The 12,250-nt window shown below is 49.1% G+C and overlaps 1 protein-coding gene across 2 annotated transcripts in view; it reads right to left on the bottom strand.

Moving 5' to 3' along the window:
• SNTA1 (syntrophin alpha 1) overlaps window positions 1-11,919 on the bottom strand; it is a 29,494-nt gene extending 17,575 nt beyond the window's left edge. Inside the window, exons 1-2 of one of the 2 annotated variants that reach the window (XM_047771303.1) lie at window positions 11,473-11,919; window positions 8,053-8,238 (exon numbers count right to left, since the gene is read on the bottom strand). In XM_047771303.1, the coding sequence (XP_047627259.1) occupies window positions 8,053-8,238; window positions 11,473-11,782 (496 nt within the window). In that variant the 5' untranslated portion in view covers window positions 11,783-11,919. The remainder of the gene's footprint in view (window positions 1-8,052; window positions 8,239-11,472) is intronic. The other variant, XM_047771302.1, reaches the window with a different exon arrangement.
• Window positions 11,920-12,250: the final 331 nt, after the last annotated feature.

The following is a 12,250-nucleotide window of genomic DNA, read 5'->3' as shown; positions in this document are numbered from 1 at the left end:
AAATGTGTTAAGATAAATGAATATTGACAGGCCTAGGGCTTCTCAGTCTAGAAGCAATGTGGAGTTGGGCTATAGCGTGAGGCAGGCTTGGGTCTAACTGCCTTCCTCTGTGCCCTTGGTCAAGTGACTTGATTTCTTTGAGCCTCTATTTCTTCATCTTTCTAAACAGGAGTGAAATATATCTACTTCCCAGCATACGGAGATTTAATCCTTATAAAGCACTTTGTCCTACACGGCATAGACGAGGTCTTCAATAAACAGTAGCATGATTATTATTTCTGCTCCTATTCTTAGCATGACAGTATAAGGGAAGGAGCACAGGGTGTGGGGACTGATAGACAAAGATTTTAATCCAGGCCCTGTCACTATCAGGCCTTGGCAAATCCCAAAGGCTCTCTGAGCCTCAGTTTCCTTGCTTATACAAGGGCACATATACGCCAGCTCTCTGAGTAAGGAATTGTGAGGATTCAAGTCCAGGCTGCCCACCTGGCCACCCAGGATGGTGTGGAGAGGACTTGGCATTCCAACAGGCTCTGGAAGGGGTGACCTTTGAGGTCCTGCTTGTCCAGCAAGGCTGGACTATAAATAGTTCTCAGCCCCTGGCAGGCCCTGCAGCACAGCTGCCTGGATTGCCACACTCTGGGGCATAAAATCTCCCCTTTCATACCCTTGTGCAGTGCAGGGTGCCCCACCTATTAAGGTCCTAAAGGCTCACAAATGCACTGACCTTGCAATATCTTTGCAGGAACCTCACTTCAGATAAATGCTCTCAGGTGCACATGGGGGTCATGGCTAGAAACAACTTAAATCCCATAGCAGGGGCCACTAAATACAAGACATGAGCTCCCTGACTGGCAGATCATTCAGTCTTGTTCATGGCTATATCCCCAGTGCCTACACTAAATCTTGGCACAGAGCAGGAATGCAGTAAACATTTGCTAAATGAATGTCTGAATCCCAATAAGGGAATATCATGTAACCATTAAAAAAAATAAAAATAAAACAGGGAGTCGCTGCTGTGACGCAGGGGGTTAAAGATCTGGCTTGTCTCTGTGGTATTGCTGGTTCGAGCCCCAGCCCAGCCCAGTGCGTTAAGGATCCAGCGTTGCCGCTGCTGTGGCGTAGGTTGCAAATTCAGCTTGGATTCAGTCCCTGACCTGGGAACTTCCATGTGCTGCAGATGCAGCTAAAAAAGAAAAAAAAAGAGTGAAACAAAGTTACACGTGAGTTGGAAAGATGTCTTCAACTTGTTTAGTGATAAAAAGAAACATGGGAACTTTTATCTGGAAGTATGTGAAAATATTAACTGTGGTTATCTCTATCCGAAGATGATGGCTTTACACTCTCCAAGGGTTGTCGTTGTTTTTTTAAATAAACTTATGTTCCTTTTTTTTTTTTTTTTCTGCTTTGTAGGGCTGCACCCATGGCACATGGAGATTCCCAGGCTAGAGGTCGAATTGGTGCTACAACTGCCAGCCGACACCACAGCCACAGCAACACCAGATCCGAGCCAGGTCTGCCACCTACACCACAGCTCATGGCAACGCCAGAGCCTTAACCCACCAAGCAAGGTCAGGGTTAGAATCACAACCTCATGGTTCCTAGTCAGATTCGTTCCTGCTGCGCCATGACAGGAACTCCCTTATGTTACTTTTTACATTTTGTAAAACTCTAGTTCATTTTTCAAAAATATACCACTGCATTCCGAACTGTCTTAGCCAGAATTCAAAGACAAGGCCCTCGTCAACTCAGGAAGACTACTAGGATGTTAGTAATGGGAGAAACACTTATTGAAGCACTTACTATATGCCAAGCATCAAAGCTCAAATCTCACTAACACATCTTCACCTAATCACATCAATTCAATGAGACCAATCCATGTCCCATTTAACAGATGAATAAACTGAGTGTCACAGGGATGACATGACTTGCAGTGCAGTACAAACACTTAAGGACATGGGTTTTGGAGTTCCCTTTATGGCTCAGTGGTAATGAACCAGACATTCATGAGGATGCTGGTTTGATCCCTGGCCTTGCTCAGTGGATCAAAGGATCCAGCGTTGCCATGAGCTGTGATGTAGGTCACAGATACAGCTCAGATCTGGCGTCACAGTGGCTGTGGCCTGGGCCAGCAGCTGCAGCTCCAATTGGGCCCCTAGCCTGGAATCTTCCATATGCCACAGGAGCAGCCCTAAAAAGACAAAAAGGAAAAAGAAAAGAAAAAAAGAACATGGGTTTGGACATCTGACACATCTGGCCTCAAATTCCATCTCTGCCACTGTGTGACTTCGGGCAAGCAGCTTCACCTCTCTGAGTTTCAGTGTTCTCATCTGTACAGTGGAATGAATAACGTAACTTGAAGCATACGGGTGGTCTTGAGGATTCAATGACAAAACATACGGAAGGCACTTAGCACAGTGTCCGGCATACTGTAGGTGCTCAATAAAGAGAGAGAGGCATCAGTATTATTAACATTCTTATCATTATCATTGTAATTCTCCTACCTCCATCAGCCAGGCTTGCACAGCTAATTGAGGCCAAAACCTGCCTCCAGAGCCCCACAAGCATTTTAATCAAAGATCTGGGGAACAGGCCAGGACTGGATTAAGCCAAGTTTTGTCTGTGGGGAATCACATGGCCTTAAGCCGTGTGTGTGTGTGCAGCCAAATTAATGTTTTCTTGAGAACAATGATTGAACAACAGGTCTTTGCAGCCATGGGAGGACTGGACAGGGGCTCCATTCATGCCTCTGTTCCCAGGACAGAAGTCCCTCAGGCGCCTCTGGGCCACAGTATCACTCAGCTAAACCAAATAGGGTGGCCTCAGACTAGCTGTATCCATTAATAACATCCCATTTTTGACAGGGGTTATGTGTTGAGCCAAATTCCAGGCAGGACACCTGGCAGCGTCCATCTCCAGAGGACAAGATGGCAGGGGCCTGGCCTTGGAGTTCTGAGGACTCATAAAGGAAACTCTCAGGAGTCAGTCAAGCCCAGTTTGAGTCTTGAGGCCCAGCTTAAACATTTAGGAAAGTCAACTGCAATTGACAGGTTAAAGTAGAAAGGATCAGAGGTTTCCCTTAGTGATCATTTGCCCCAAATTCACCAATATCTAATGTGTGCGGGCTTGGTGCCAGTCCTGGGGCTTTGAGACAAACTACACATGATTCCTGCCCTCAGATACCTTCAAGTTTACTGAAGAAAACAATACGAAGCTGCTGCTGCTGCTGCAATAATTATGATAAAGGCTGGCATTGCACACTTACCATGTAAAAGCCATTGTACCATGCAATGCGCTTCAAATGCACTGTCTCATTCTTTGGTGGGGTTTTTGTTTTGTTTTGTTTTGTTTTCGTTTTTGTTTTGACCGCAACTGCAGCATATGGAAGTTCCCAGGCCAGGGACTGAACCCTAGCCACAACAGTGACAATGCTGGATCCTTAACCCGCTAGGCTACGCAAGGACTCCTGTCTATGTCTTTTAAAAGCTTAAAACTTCCCTACTTTGAACAAAGTATTAAAATTGACTTTATTCATTTTTTCTGGCCTTCAGTATTATTTTTTTAATGCATCACAGGCTCACTGTTGTCCGAGTCTGCCAGCCGCACTGGGGTGGAAGGAGGGGAGGCATTTGGCTGTCTCTCCCTTTTCCCGCAGGCCTGTTTTCCAAGAGTGCAGGCTGGCCCTGGCTCCCAATCTGCGCACACAATGGGCCTCTCTAAGCAGCAGGCACAGGCGTGCTGGCTGCCAGCTTTGGCCCAGACTCTGGTCACAAACACATCCCTGTAGCTGAGAAGAGGCTCAAGACATCTGTATAAAGCCCTGAGCCCAGGGAGGGAAAGTCCAGAAGACAGGCTGGGGTTGCTGAGGCCTAGCAGAACCCCTGACTTAGGCCAGGGAAGTAGGGTTTCAGCTGGAAATAGAAGTTTGCCAGGGACATCTTTCCTTCTAGGATGTTCTCAGAGAGCTCTGTACCCATCAAGCCTCAGGCTCAGGAAAGGTGTCCAGCTGCTCTGCCAAGTTCACAACCAAAAGACAGGCCACTCTTCCATGGCCCATTGGAGGTGGCCTCAGAAGTAGGATAAGGGCAGGAAGTTCTGAACAATGTGACCAGTGCCTGGGGCTCCAGGGAAGAACCTAGGTCAAGAGAAGCTTCCAGGAGCTCTGGCTCCAGACGAGGGCAGCTGCCCAGTCTCCATAAATATCCCCAAATCTCAAGGACCAGCCACAACCCAGCATCCCAGCCCCCTTCCATCATCCAGACATCTCAGATCACCCCTGCAAATCAAAGATTCTTGACCCCAGTACCCATGCCCACCCTTTGGCAGCCGTGCTGGAGAGCAGCTCAAAAGACACTTCAACTAAGAAGAAGCTGGGAAAAGCTAACAAGAAGGCTACAACCTCCAGATTCTTCTTTTTATCCAAGCCTGCTTAGGTCAAACCACCATTATCTCTATCTTGCTCATGGCCCCAGCCTCCTTGCTGCCATTCTGCACCTACTTTTGCCTCCCTCCAAACCATACCGATGCTGCTAACACCCAGAGCTGACCATGTGAGCCCCTGCTGAAAACCCTTTAATGGGAGTTCCCATTATGGCTCAGTGGAAATGAACCTGACAAGTACCCATGAGGATGTGAGTTTGATCCCTGGCCTTGCTCAGTGGGTTAAGGATCTGGCGTTGTCTCGAGCTGTGGTGTAGGTCACAGATACAGCTCAGATCTGGTGTTGCTATACCTGTGGCGCAGGATAGCAGCTGTAGCTCTGATTGGATCCCTAGCCTGGGAACTTCCATAAGCTGCAGTTGAGGCCCTGAAAAAAAAAAAAAAAAAAAAAAAAAACACCTTTAATGGCTCTCCGTCTCCCTCCAAATTCCTTTAGTCTGGAATTCAAGGCCCTGCAAGATCTGTCAGTTTGAATAGCCTCCTCCTTCTCTATTCCCTTCCTCATACTCAGGCTCAAATAAAGCTGAATTACTTTCCAGGCAATTCTCCAGATAAATCAAGTCATTTCACCCATCCATGGTTTTGCTCACACAGCTCCCCTTCCTAGAATGCCCTCCCTCCACTCCACAACCACATCTGCTTATGGCCCATAAAGTGCCAGTATCCCCTTCTCCAGGAAGTCTTTCCTGACCACCCAGAGAGAAGTGACCACTACTTCCTCCAATCCCTGGATAGACCCCTTCTCAGCACCTATGACAAGCTGGTGATCTGAGAGGTCTGCTCAGCTTTCTCCTCCACGAGACCAAGAGTTCTCTCAAAACCACGGAGTACAGCAGTATAAAGGCAGGAGGCAAGAAAGAGAAAGTGGGGGAGGGCGCTCATCCAAAAGAGAGGAGAAGGAGTTCCCTGGTGGCCTAGAGGTTAGGACTCAGCACTTTCACTGCTGTGCCTGGGTTCAGTCCCTGGCCTGGAAACTGAGATCCCACATCAAGCTGCTGCATGCTGCAGCCAAAAAAAATGGGGGGGGGGGGGGATATGGGAAGATTATAAACAATTTATGCCAAAATATGTATCAGCTTAGATGAAATGGTCAAATTCCTCTTGAAAGATATAAACAACCAAAACCCATTCAAGGAAAAAAAAAAGGTCGAAAAAAATAGATCCCATCTAAATTGCCTTATTAAAGACATTAAAATCACAGGTTAAGGATCTGGCATTGTCACTACAGCACAGGTTTGATCCCTGGCCTGGGAACTTTTGCATGCTGCAGGTGTAGCTAAATAAATAAGTCACAGTTAAAATAAAGGAAGCTTCCCTGGCGAATGCTATCAAACATTTCAGGAGGAAATAATACCAATTCTATGTAAATGAGATGGGACAGGAAGGAAGTCACTAACACTTATAGAATGCCAACTATGTGCCAAATCCTATGCTGGGCAAGAGGCAGGCTAGGTGCCACCCAGCAGGTTGGGGCAGGCTTTGCCAAGGAAATATCTTGCCCTCTGAGAAGTCTTAGAGTACATCAGTGCTAGAGATCTCAGTCCAGGAGGTCTCAGTCCAGGGATGGTACCCGGGTTATTCTCTTCCCTAGTGTATCCACAGTAGTAGACATTGCTAGTCAATTCCAGTTCCTTTATGCTAAGTCCAGATAAGCCCTCCCAATCTTTCCAAATACAGAACTCCCTCCGGTCACCAAGGAAGCTGACACTCACAATGAAAGCTATTGGTCATCTTTGATCTAGAACGAATATGAAAACTGAGGCCCAGAGAAAACAAGGGTCTCGTCCAAAGCCAGATTAATTATAGAGCTAATTTTTAAATAGTTTGTATGGAGGAATTCCCTGGTGGCCTTGTGATGAAGGATCCACCATTGTCCCTGCTGTGGCTTGTTGTCCCTGCTGTGACCTGGGTTTGATCCCTAGCCCGGAAATTTCCACAGGCAACAGGAGTGGGGAAAAAAAAGTTTATGTGGAGAAGGCAGGGTTCACATTTTGTCTCTCCCACTCAATGGTGAGCTTCCTCTGGGAGCGTCTGGGTCTGGTTCAGCTTCTGACCTAATGCTCTGCACATCAGGTACATAAGTGGGTCTCTGGAAATGCTTCTTGGCTTCGGTGAGGAAGGAATGGGGTAAGTGAGTTAGACAGAAGGCTTGGGTATTGGCCCTGAAAACAGCGGATGCTTCAAATGTCAAACTCAGAGATTTTACTTCCTCAGAATGAGCCACACTGAAAACCCAGATAGACATATTCTCAACCGAAAGATTAGGAGGTGAGGAGGACGTCAGTGTAGATTAGAAATGTGTTTATGGTAGAAATTTTACCATCTCAGGACTAAAACCTAAAGAGCCTTTCAAGACAACCAAAATATGACATTTTGATAAATATCAACTGTTTCAAACTATATTACTGGCTATAAATATCAAAGTAATGAGGCATGGGGGGTGTGGTCTCTCATATCCATTTCACTTATGGGTGATCTCATTATTTAACTGCTGTTAAAATATGATTGATATACTTAAGCTTTTAGGGACCAATACTGCAGAGACACCTCTAATTGTATACTTTTAAAATGCAACATTTACATTTAAATAGACACACAGGTCATTTACATAGGTAATAAACTATAAAAGTAAAATAGGACAAAACTGAGAGAGAACTGAGGTCAGAGCCCCAAGAATGCCAAAGATCATCCAGGGACCCAGAGCCTGTTTGTTTCTGTGACCTTTTAGAGACTTCTTTGGGGACACAAAGACAACGTATCAGGATGTGGGCCTGGGGCTCAGCCTGGCAGCTTCCCTGGCCATGGCATTCTCCATCAGCCCCCGCCACCTCCCCCTGCCTGTTCTGGGCCAGGAGCCAAAGACACATTCCTCAGGCCCCCGCTGCTTCCGGGACTGACAGAGCGGCATCTGAGGAAAGGGCCGAGCAATGTAGAAGCCTCCTGACAGAGGTGGCAAAAGGTAGACACGGGACCACCCCAGCAAGAGACTCTAACAACTGATGGGAAACTGAGGCCCAGAGAAAGCAAAGGTCTCATCGGAGACCACACAGTGAGGGGAGAGTGGGAGGAGCCACCAAGTCCCCGCCCCCAGAAAAATACTCCTCTCTGATCCTAACTAGAAGTTGCTCCATAAAGACCAAGTCCTCTCCCAAAGGAGGATGGGTCTCAGGGTTCTAGGATTCTAGATCTCTTGGAGTTGAGAGCTCCCCTGACTCCTCGGGAAAGAATCAGCTGCCCCTTTGCCAGTCCCTATCCCAGCACCTCTTTTCCCCTGGGTTCCTCACTGCGTGGCAGATCCTGCCATGGACCTTTTATCCTATTCCCACAACACAGCAAGGCAGAAGTTACCTCCCTGCCCTCTAGATGAGGAAACCAAGGCTCAGGGAAATGGCACAACTTGTCCAAGGCCACAGAAGTGGGAGTACGAGAGAAGAAATGAAATCCAGGTCTGTCTGACTGGGGCCAGCTCTCCCTCCGCCCCACCCCGCTGTCTCAAGGCAGGTCTCCAAGTCCTGTTTCTGTTCTCAACCCTACACACCTTCCATGCCCTACTGCTTGCGGCCTGGGGGAGGTAAGGAAGAACCAGACTCCCCTGGGGTCCCCAGTCCTTACCCTCCAGCACCACCTCTTTGCCTGTCTTCTTCAGGACTTGCACTGCCTCATCATGGGTGACAGAGGAAAGGTCTTCCCCATTCACTGACAGGATGGCATCCCCCACGAAGAGGGCCTCCGTCTGGTCAGCTGCCAGGCCCTTGAAGATCTTGGAGATGAGAATAGGCATCTTGTTCTCTCGGCCGCCTGCAAAGGCACAAAAGAGGAAGAAACTGAAGGAAACACTCCAAGACTTGGGTGCCACATTAAGGCAAAATTATGTCTGAAGGCCTCCTTCTGTGCCCAGCCCAGTGCTGGGAAAGGGGAGGTGGGGGGCAAAGAGATTCTCAGAAGTCTTAGATATTTGAGACACTAATAATACTTATAAGTCATTTTCTAGCCCTTTTTTTTCTTTCTTTCTTTCTTTCTTTTTTTTTTTTTTTTTTTTGACCATGCCTGTGGCACGTGAAAGTTCCCAAGCCAGGGATCAAACCTGTGCAAACAGCAGCAACCCAAGCCACAACAGTGACAATGTTGGATCCTTAACCTGCTGGGCTACCAGGGAACTACAAGTCATTTTCTAAACTTACCATGTTATAATGGATCTTTTGGTTAAATGTTTTGGGTGTTCACCAGTATTTGAGTAACTTACAAGGTGCTTCAATAGCTTTTTCTTAAATATTTTGGATTTTAAGCAATCTTTCCACAATGGGAGAACCCATTGAGAGCCTCTAATTGAAAATGAAGGAGTTCCTATTGTGGCTCGGCAGGTTAAGAACCCGACTAGTATCCATGAGGATTCGGGTTCAATCCCTGGCCTCACTCAGGGGGTTAAGGATATGGTGTTGCCGCAAGCTGCAGCATAGGTTAAAGATCTGGCTCAGATCCCACGTGGCTGTGGCTGTGGTATAGGCCAGCAGCTATGGCTCTGATTCATCCCCTAGCCCCGGAACTTCCATATGCTGCAGGTGCAGCCCTAAAAAGAAAAAGAAAAAAGAAAGAAAAAGAAAATGAAGATAGATGTCAGCTATTGCTATGGCCACAAAGGATCTCTTCAGCAACTAGAAAGCTTTACAACCTGGGACCCATGCTAGAAACCAAGTCCTGAAAGTCTTGAGATTTCAAAAGTCTATTTGAATTACAGTCTGATGGGGGGGGGGGAAGCTAATACATTTACCACAGTGCTTCATTGCTAAACTCCTGAATGCCCTTTTAAAATAAGAAACAGTAATGACAGTTCACATCAGTTCCACATACCAAGTGCCAAGCACCATGCTAAACGCTTTCAATCTTGTCTCACTGCATCTTCACGACACCCCAACCACACAGGCATGCTCAGATCCCTGAAGTGTGGAGAGAAGCCCCTTGGCCAAGGTTACCCAGCTGGTTAGTGGCAAAGCAAATATCTAAACCTGGACCTCCTGGCTCCAGAACCAACACTCAACTCCACGGTCAGGCCCTCAGATACCACACTACTGGTTTATCCTCAAAGATAAGGAATTAGTGGCCCAGAGAAGGGAGGTCATAATTCCAAGGTCACACAACAAATTGGTGGCAGAAGTAGGATTGGAATGCCTCTCCTGACGCCCCACAAAGACCTAACAGTTTGCTCTTTGCACTGCAAAGAGCCTGAGGCCTAGAAAAGGAAGAGATTTCTATTTATATCTGCCCTCTTCACCTGAAACTACCCTTTCAAAGGGTCACCTCAAACTTCTGTTCAGTTTGGATCCATAATCATTCCTGGATGCCTTGGGCTGGGCTGGTCCCTAGAGGAAAAGTCAACATGGCAACAGGAGCTCAGTCTCCATACATGAAGAATTGAATGGGGCTGGTATTCCCCTGACACCTCCTAAAAATACCTTTACCATCACCTGGAACAATGAAGCTGGGGAGTATTTTATGTGACCTTAGAAAGTCCCCCTCCTCTCCAAGATTCAGTTTGTCCATTTGAAAAATGGATCTCTATATGAACTCTTAAGTTCCTTCCTCCTTTTGAGTGTACAATTTCTGGATTGACCTGTTGCCCTATCCTTTGCTAGAGTTTTGAGGGCAAAACTGGCGCTCCCTCCCTGGCTTTCCCTTTTCACCCTTTTAGATGCCTTTGGTTGGCTGCATGGAAGTTTGTCCTTCTATGGGGAAGAAGTGACTTCTCTGGACACTCTCTAGTGGCCTGAAAGTTGAGATTCAAATCCCAGCTCTGCCACTCACTGGCTATGTGATCCTGGGAAAACCATTTGACTTTTCTGAGTCTCAGTTTCTTCACCTGCTAAATGAGGATTATGCTTCCTATCTTTTAGTACTTGTTGCCAGGTTAGAGTAGATTGTGAGCCTAGAGTACTGGGCACAGCACTTGACACACAGTGGTAGCCAAGTCACCACCATCCCCACCCCTCACCTAGGCCAAAGGGTCTGGAAGCACCAGGAACAGAGCCAATATCAGGGTAAGAGAAATGTGCACACCCAGGGCTAACTCTTTCCCAAGGCTAACACCCTTTCCCAAGTCAGATAACATTGCTTTGGCTGGGAGCTAGGAGCCTTAGAAGTAAGTGGTTTGGAATGGTGAACCCAGCAGCTGGAGTGTGCAGGGTTTTTTAGCACTATGGTTAGTTACTTGGGATGTCTTTCCTGGCCTCCATTTTTCCTGTCATCTAACAGCAATAATTAACCAGGCACCTACTATGTGTTGGCAGGGTGGGTACTTTGAACTCTTTTTTTCTTTTTAGGGCCACACCTGAGGCATATGTAAGTTCCCAGGCTAGGCTAGGGATCCAATCCCAGCTGCAGCTGCAGTACTAGGGGCTGAGAGCCAGTCTCAATCATGTGCAAGGTGCAAATGGTCAGATCAGGAAACTCAAACCCAGCTTTTAGGACTCTTCACCTAGGTACACAGCCTCAGGTTTCTAGGTCCTTTTTTTCTCTCTGTCTGGGAGCTCAGTCCAGCTGGTGCCTCCATGTAGTTTACAATCCTCCTCACTGGCCATGCTTCCTACTCCAGGCCTTACTAGCCCTCCCTCCCACTTTGGTTGTATCTTGAAGACGCCCCCCTCCATGGCCTAGCAGCCCCCCAGGCCTCAAACCCCTTTCTCCATCCTTTGCTCTCCTGGGGCTCCTCTTATCCTTGATGGCCGTGCAACCCCTGAGAGGCAACCAGTCTTAGATCTCTTCGCCTCCGCAGGTAACTCCCCACCCAAGTGTCCTCGGTGGGCCCCTCAACGCCCTCCACATATCTGCCTTCTAACTAAGACTTCCGATTCTCAAAACCCTCTCCGACCTTGATGCTCCTTGTGCCCTGGGTTCCCTCTGTCCTCTCGGACGCCCTTACCCCCAAGACCGAAGTCCTCCAACTCCACGTCCTCGGTACGCCGCCAGCCCCTGCGACCCCGGCGCCCTCATCTGTCCCACAGACACCACAACCAGCGCCCTCGGTGCCCCCGCGCCCACCTTTGATGCTGATACCCAGCCCGCCGGCATCGGCCTTGTGCACCGTCACGAAGCGCGTCTGGGGCAGTTGCGCCTCAGGCAGCTGCGGGGACGCGGCGCCTGGTTCGGTGGCACCGTTGAGCTGCGCGGGCTCCGGCTCCCGCTGGGCGACGGGTTCCGGGCCGGGTTCGCCGTCGGCGGGGCTCACGGTCAGCGCGTCCTCAGCTAGACTGAGCAGCACCCGCTGCCACCGCTCTCCGCCGGCCCCCGAGCCCGCTCCGGCGCGCAGTTCCAGCAGCCCTGTGCGCGGGGCGCGCCTGCCTGACGCCATCTTCGCCTCCGAGCCCCCAGGCCGCTGCGTTCGCCCTGCCCCGCAGTGCCCGGCAGGCTCCGACCCAGCGCCCAGGGCAGAGGGCAGCGGGGGCCCCACTGGGCCTGCCGCCACCCTCCACCTGGGGGTGGAGCCTAGGGGGCGGGGCTATGTGTGGGTGTGGCTAACGGCGGGGGCGTGGCCACAGACAAGCTACAGGAGAGACAGGGAGGGCGGGGTCCAGGAGCCGAAGGATGTAGTGTGGGACTACATGGGGGTGGGGTCATAAGGGCGTCTGGGCGGGGCCACGAGTTAAAGCGAGAAGCTTCTGAAGCGGGGGCGGTGGGGCAATTAGGGACGTGGCTTCATCCTATGGAAGAGACTTCGCTGGGCGTGGCACTCCGGGGCCAGGACCGTCGCTCACCTACGTGACAGCACAGGAAAAAGAGAGAACCATGGACACTGGTGCGAGACTTTGGTTGTTGAGGT

The sequence above is a fragment of the Phacochoerus africanus genome, chromosome 3, assembly GCF_016906955.1.
Source record: "Phacochoerus africanus isolate WHEZ1 chromosome 3, ROS_Pafr_v1, whole genome shotgun sequence".
NCBI lineage: Eukaryota > Metazoa > Chordata > Mammalia > Artiodactyla > Suidae > Phacochoerus > Phacochoerus africanus.
The sequence above is the reverse complement of the archived record's forward strand: the minus strand, read 5'-3'. Positions and strand labels throughout refer to the sequence as shown.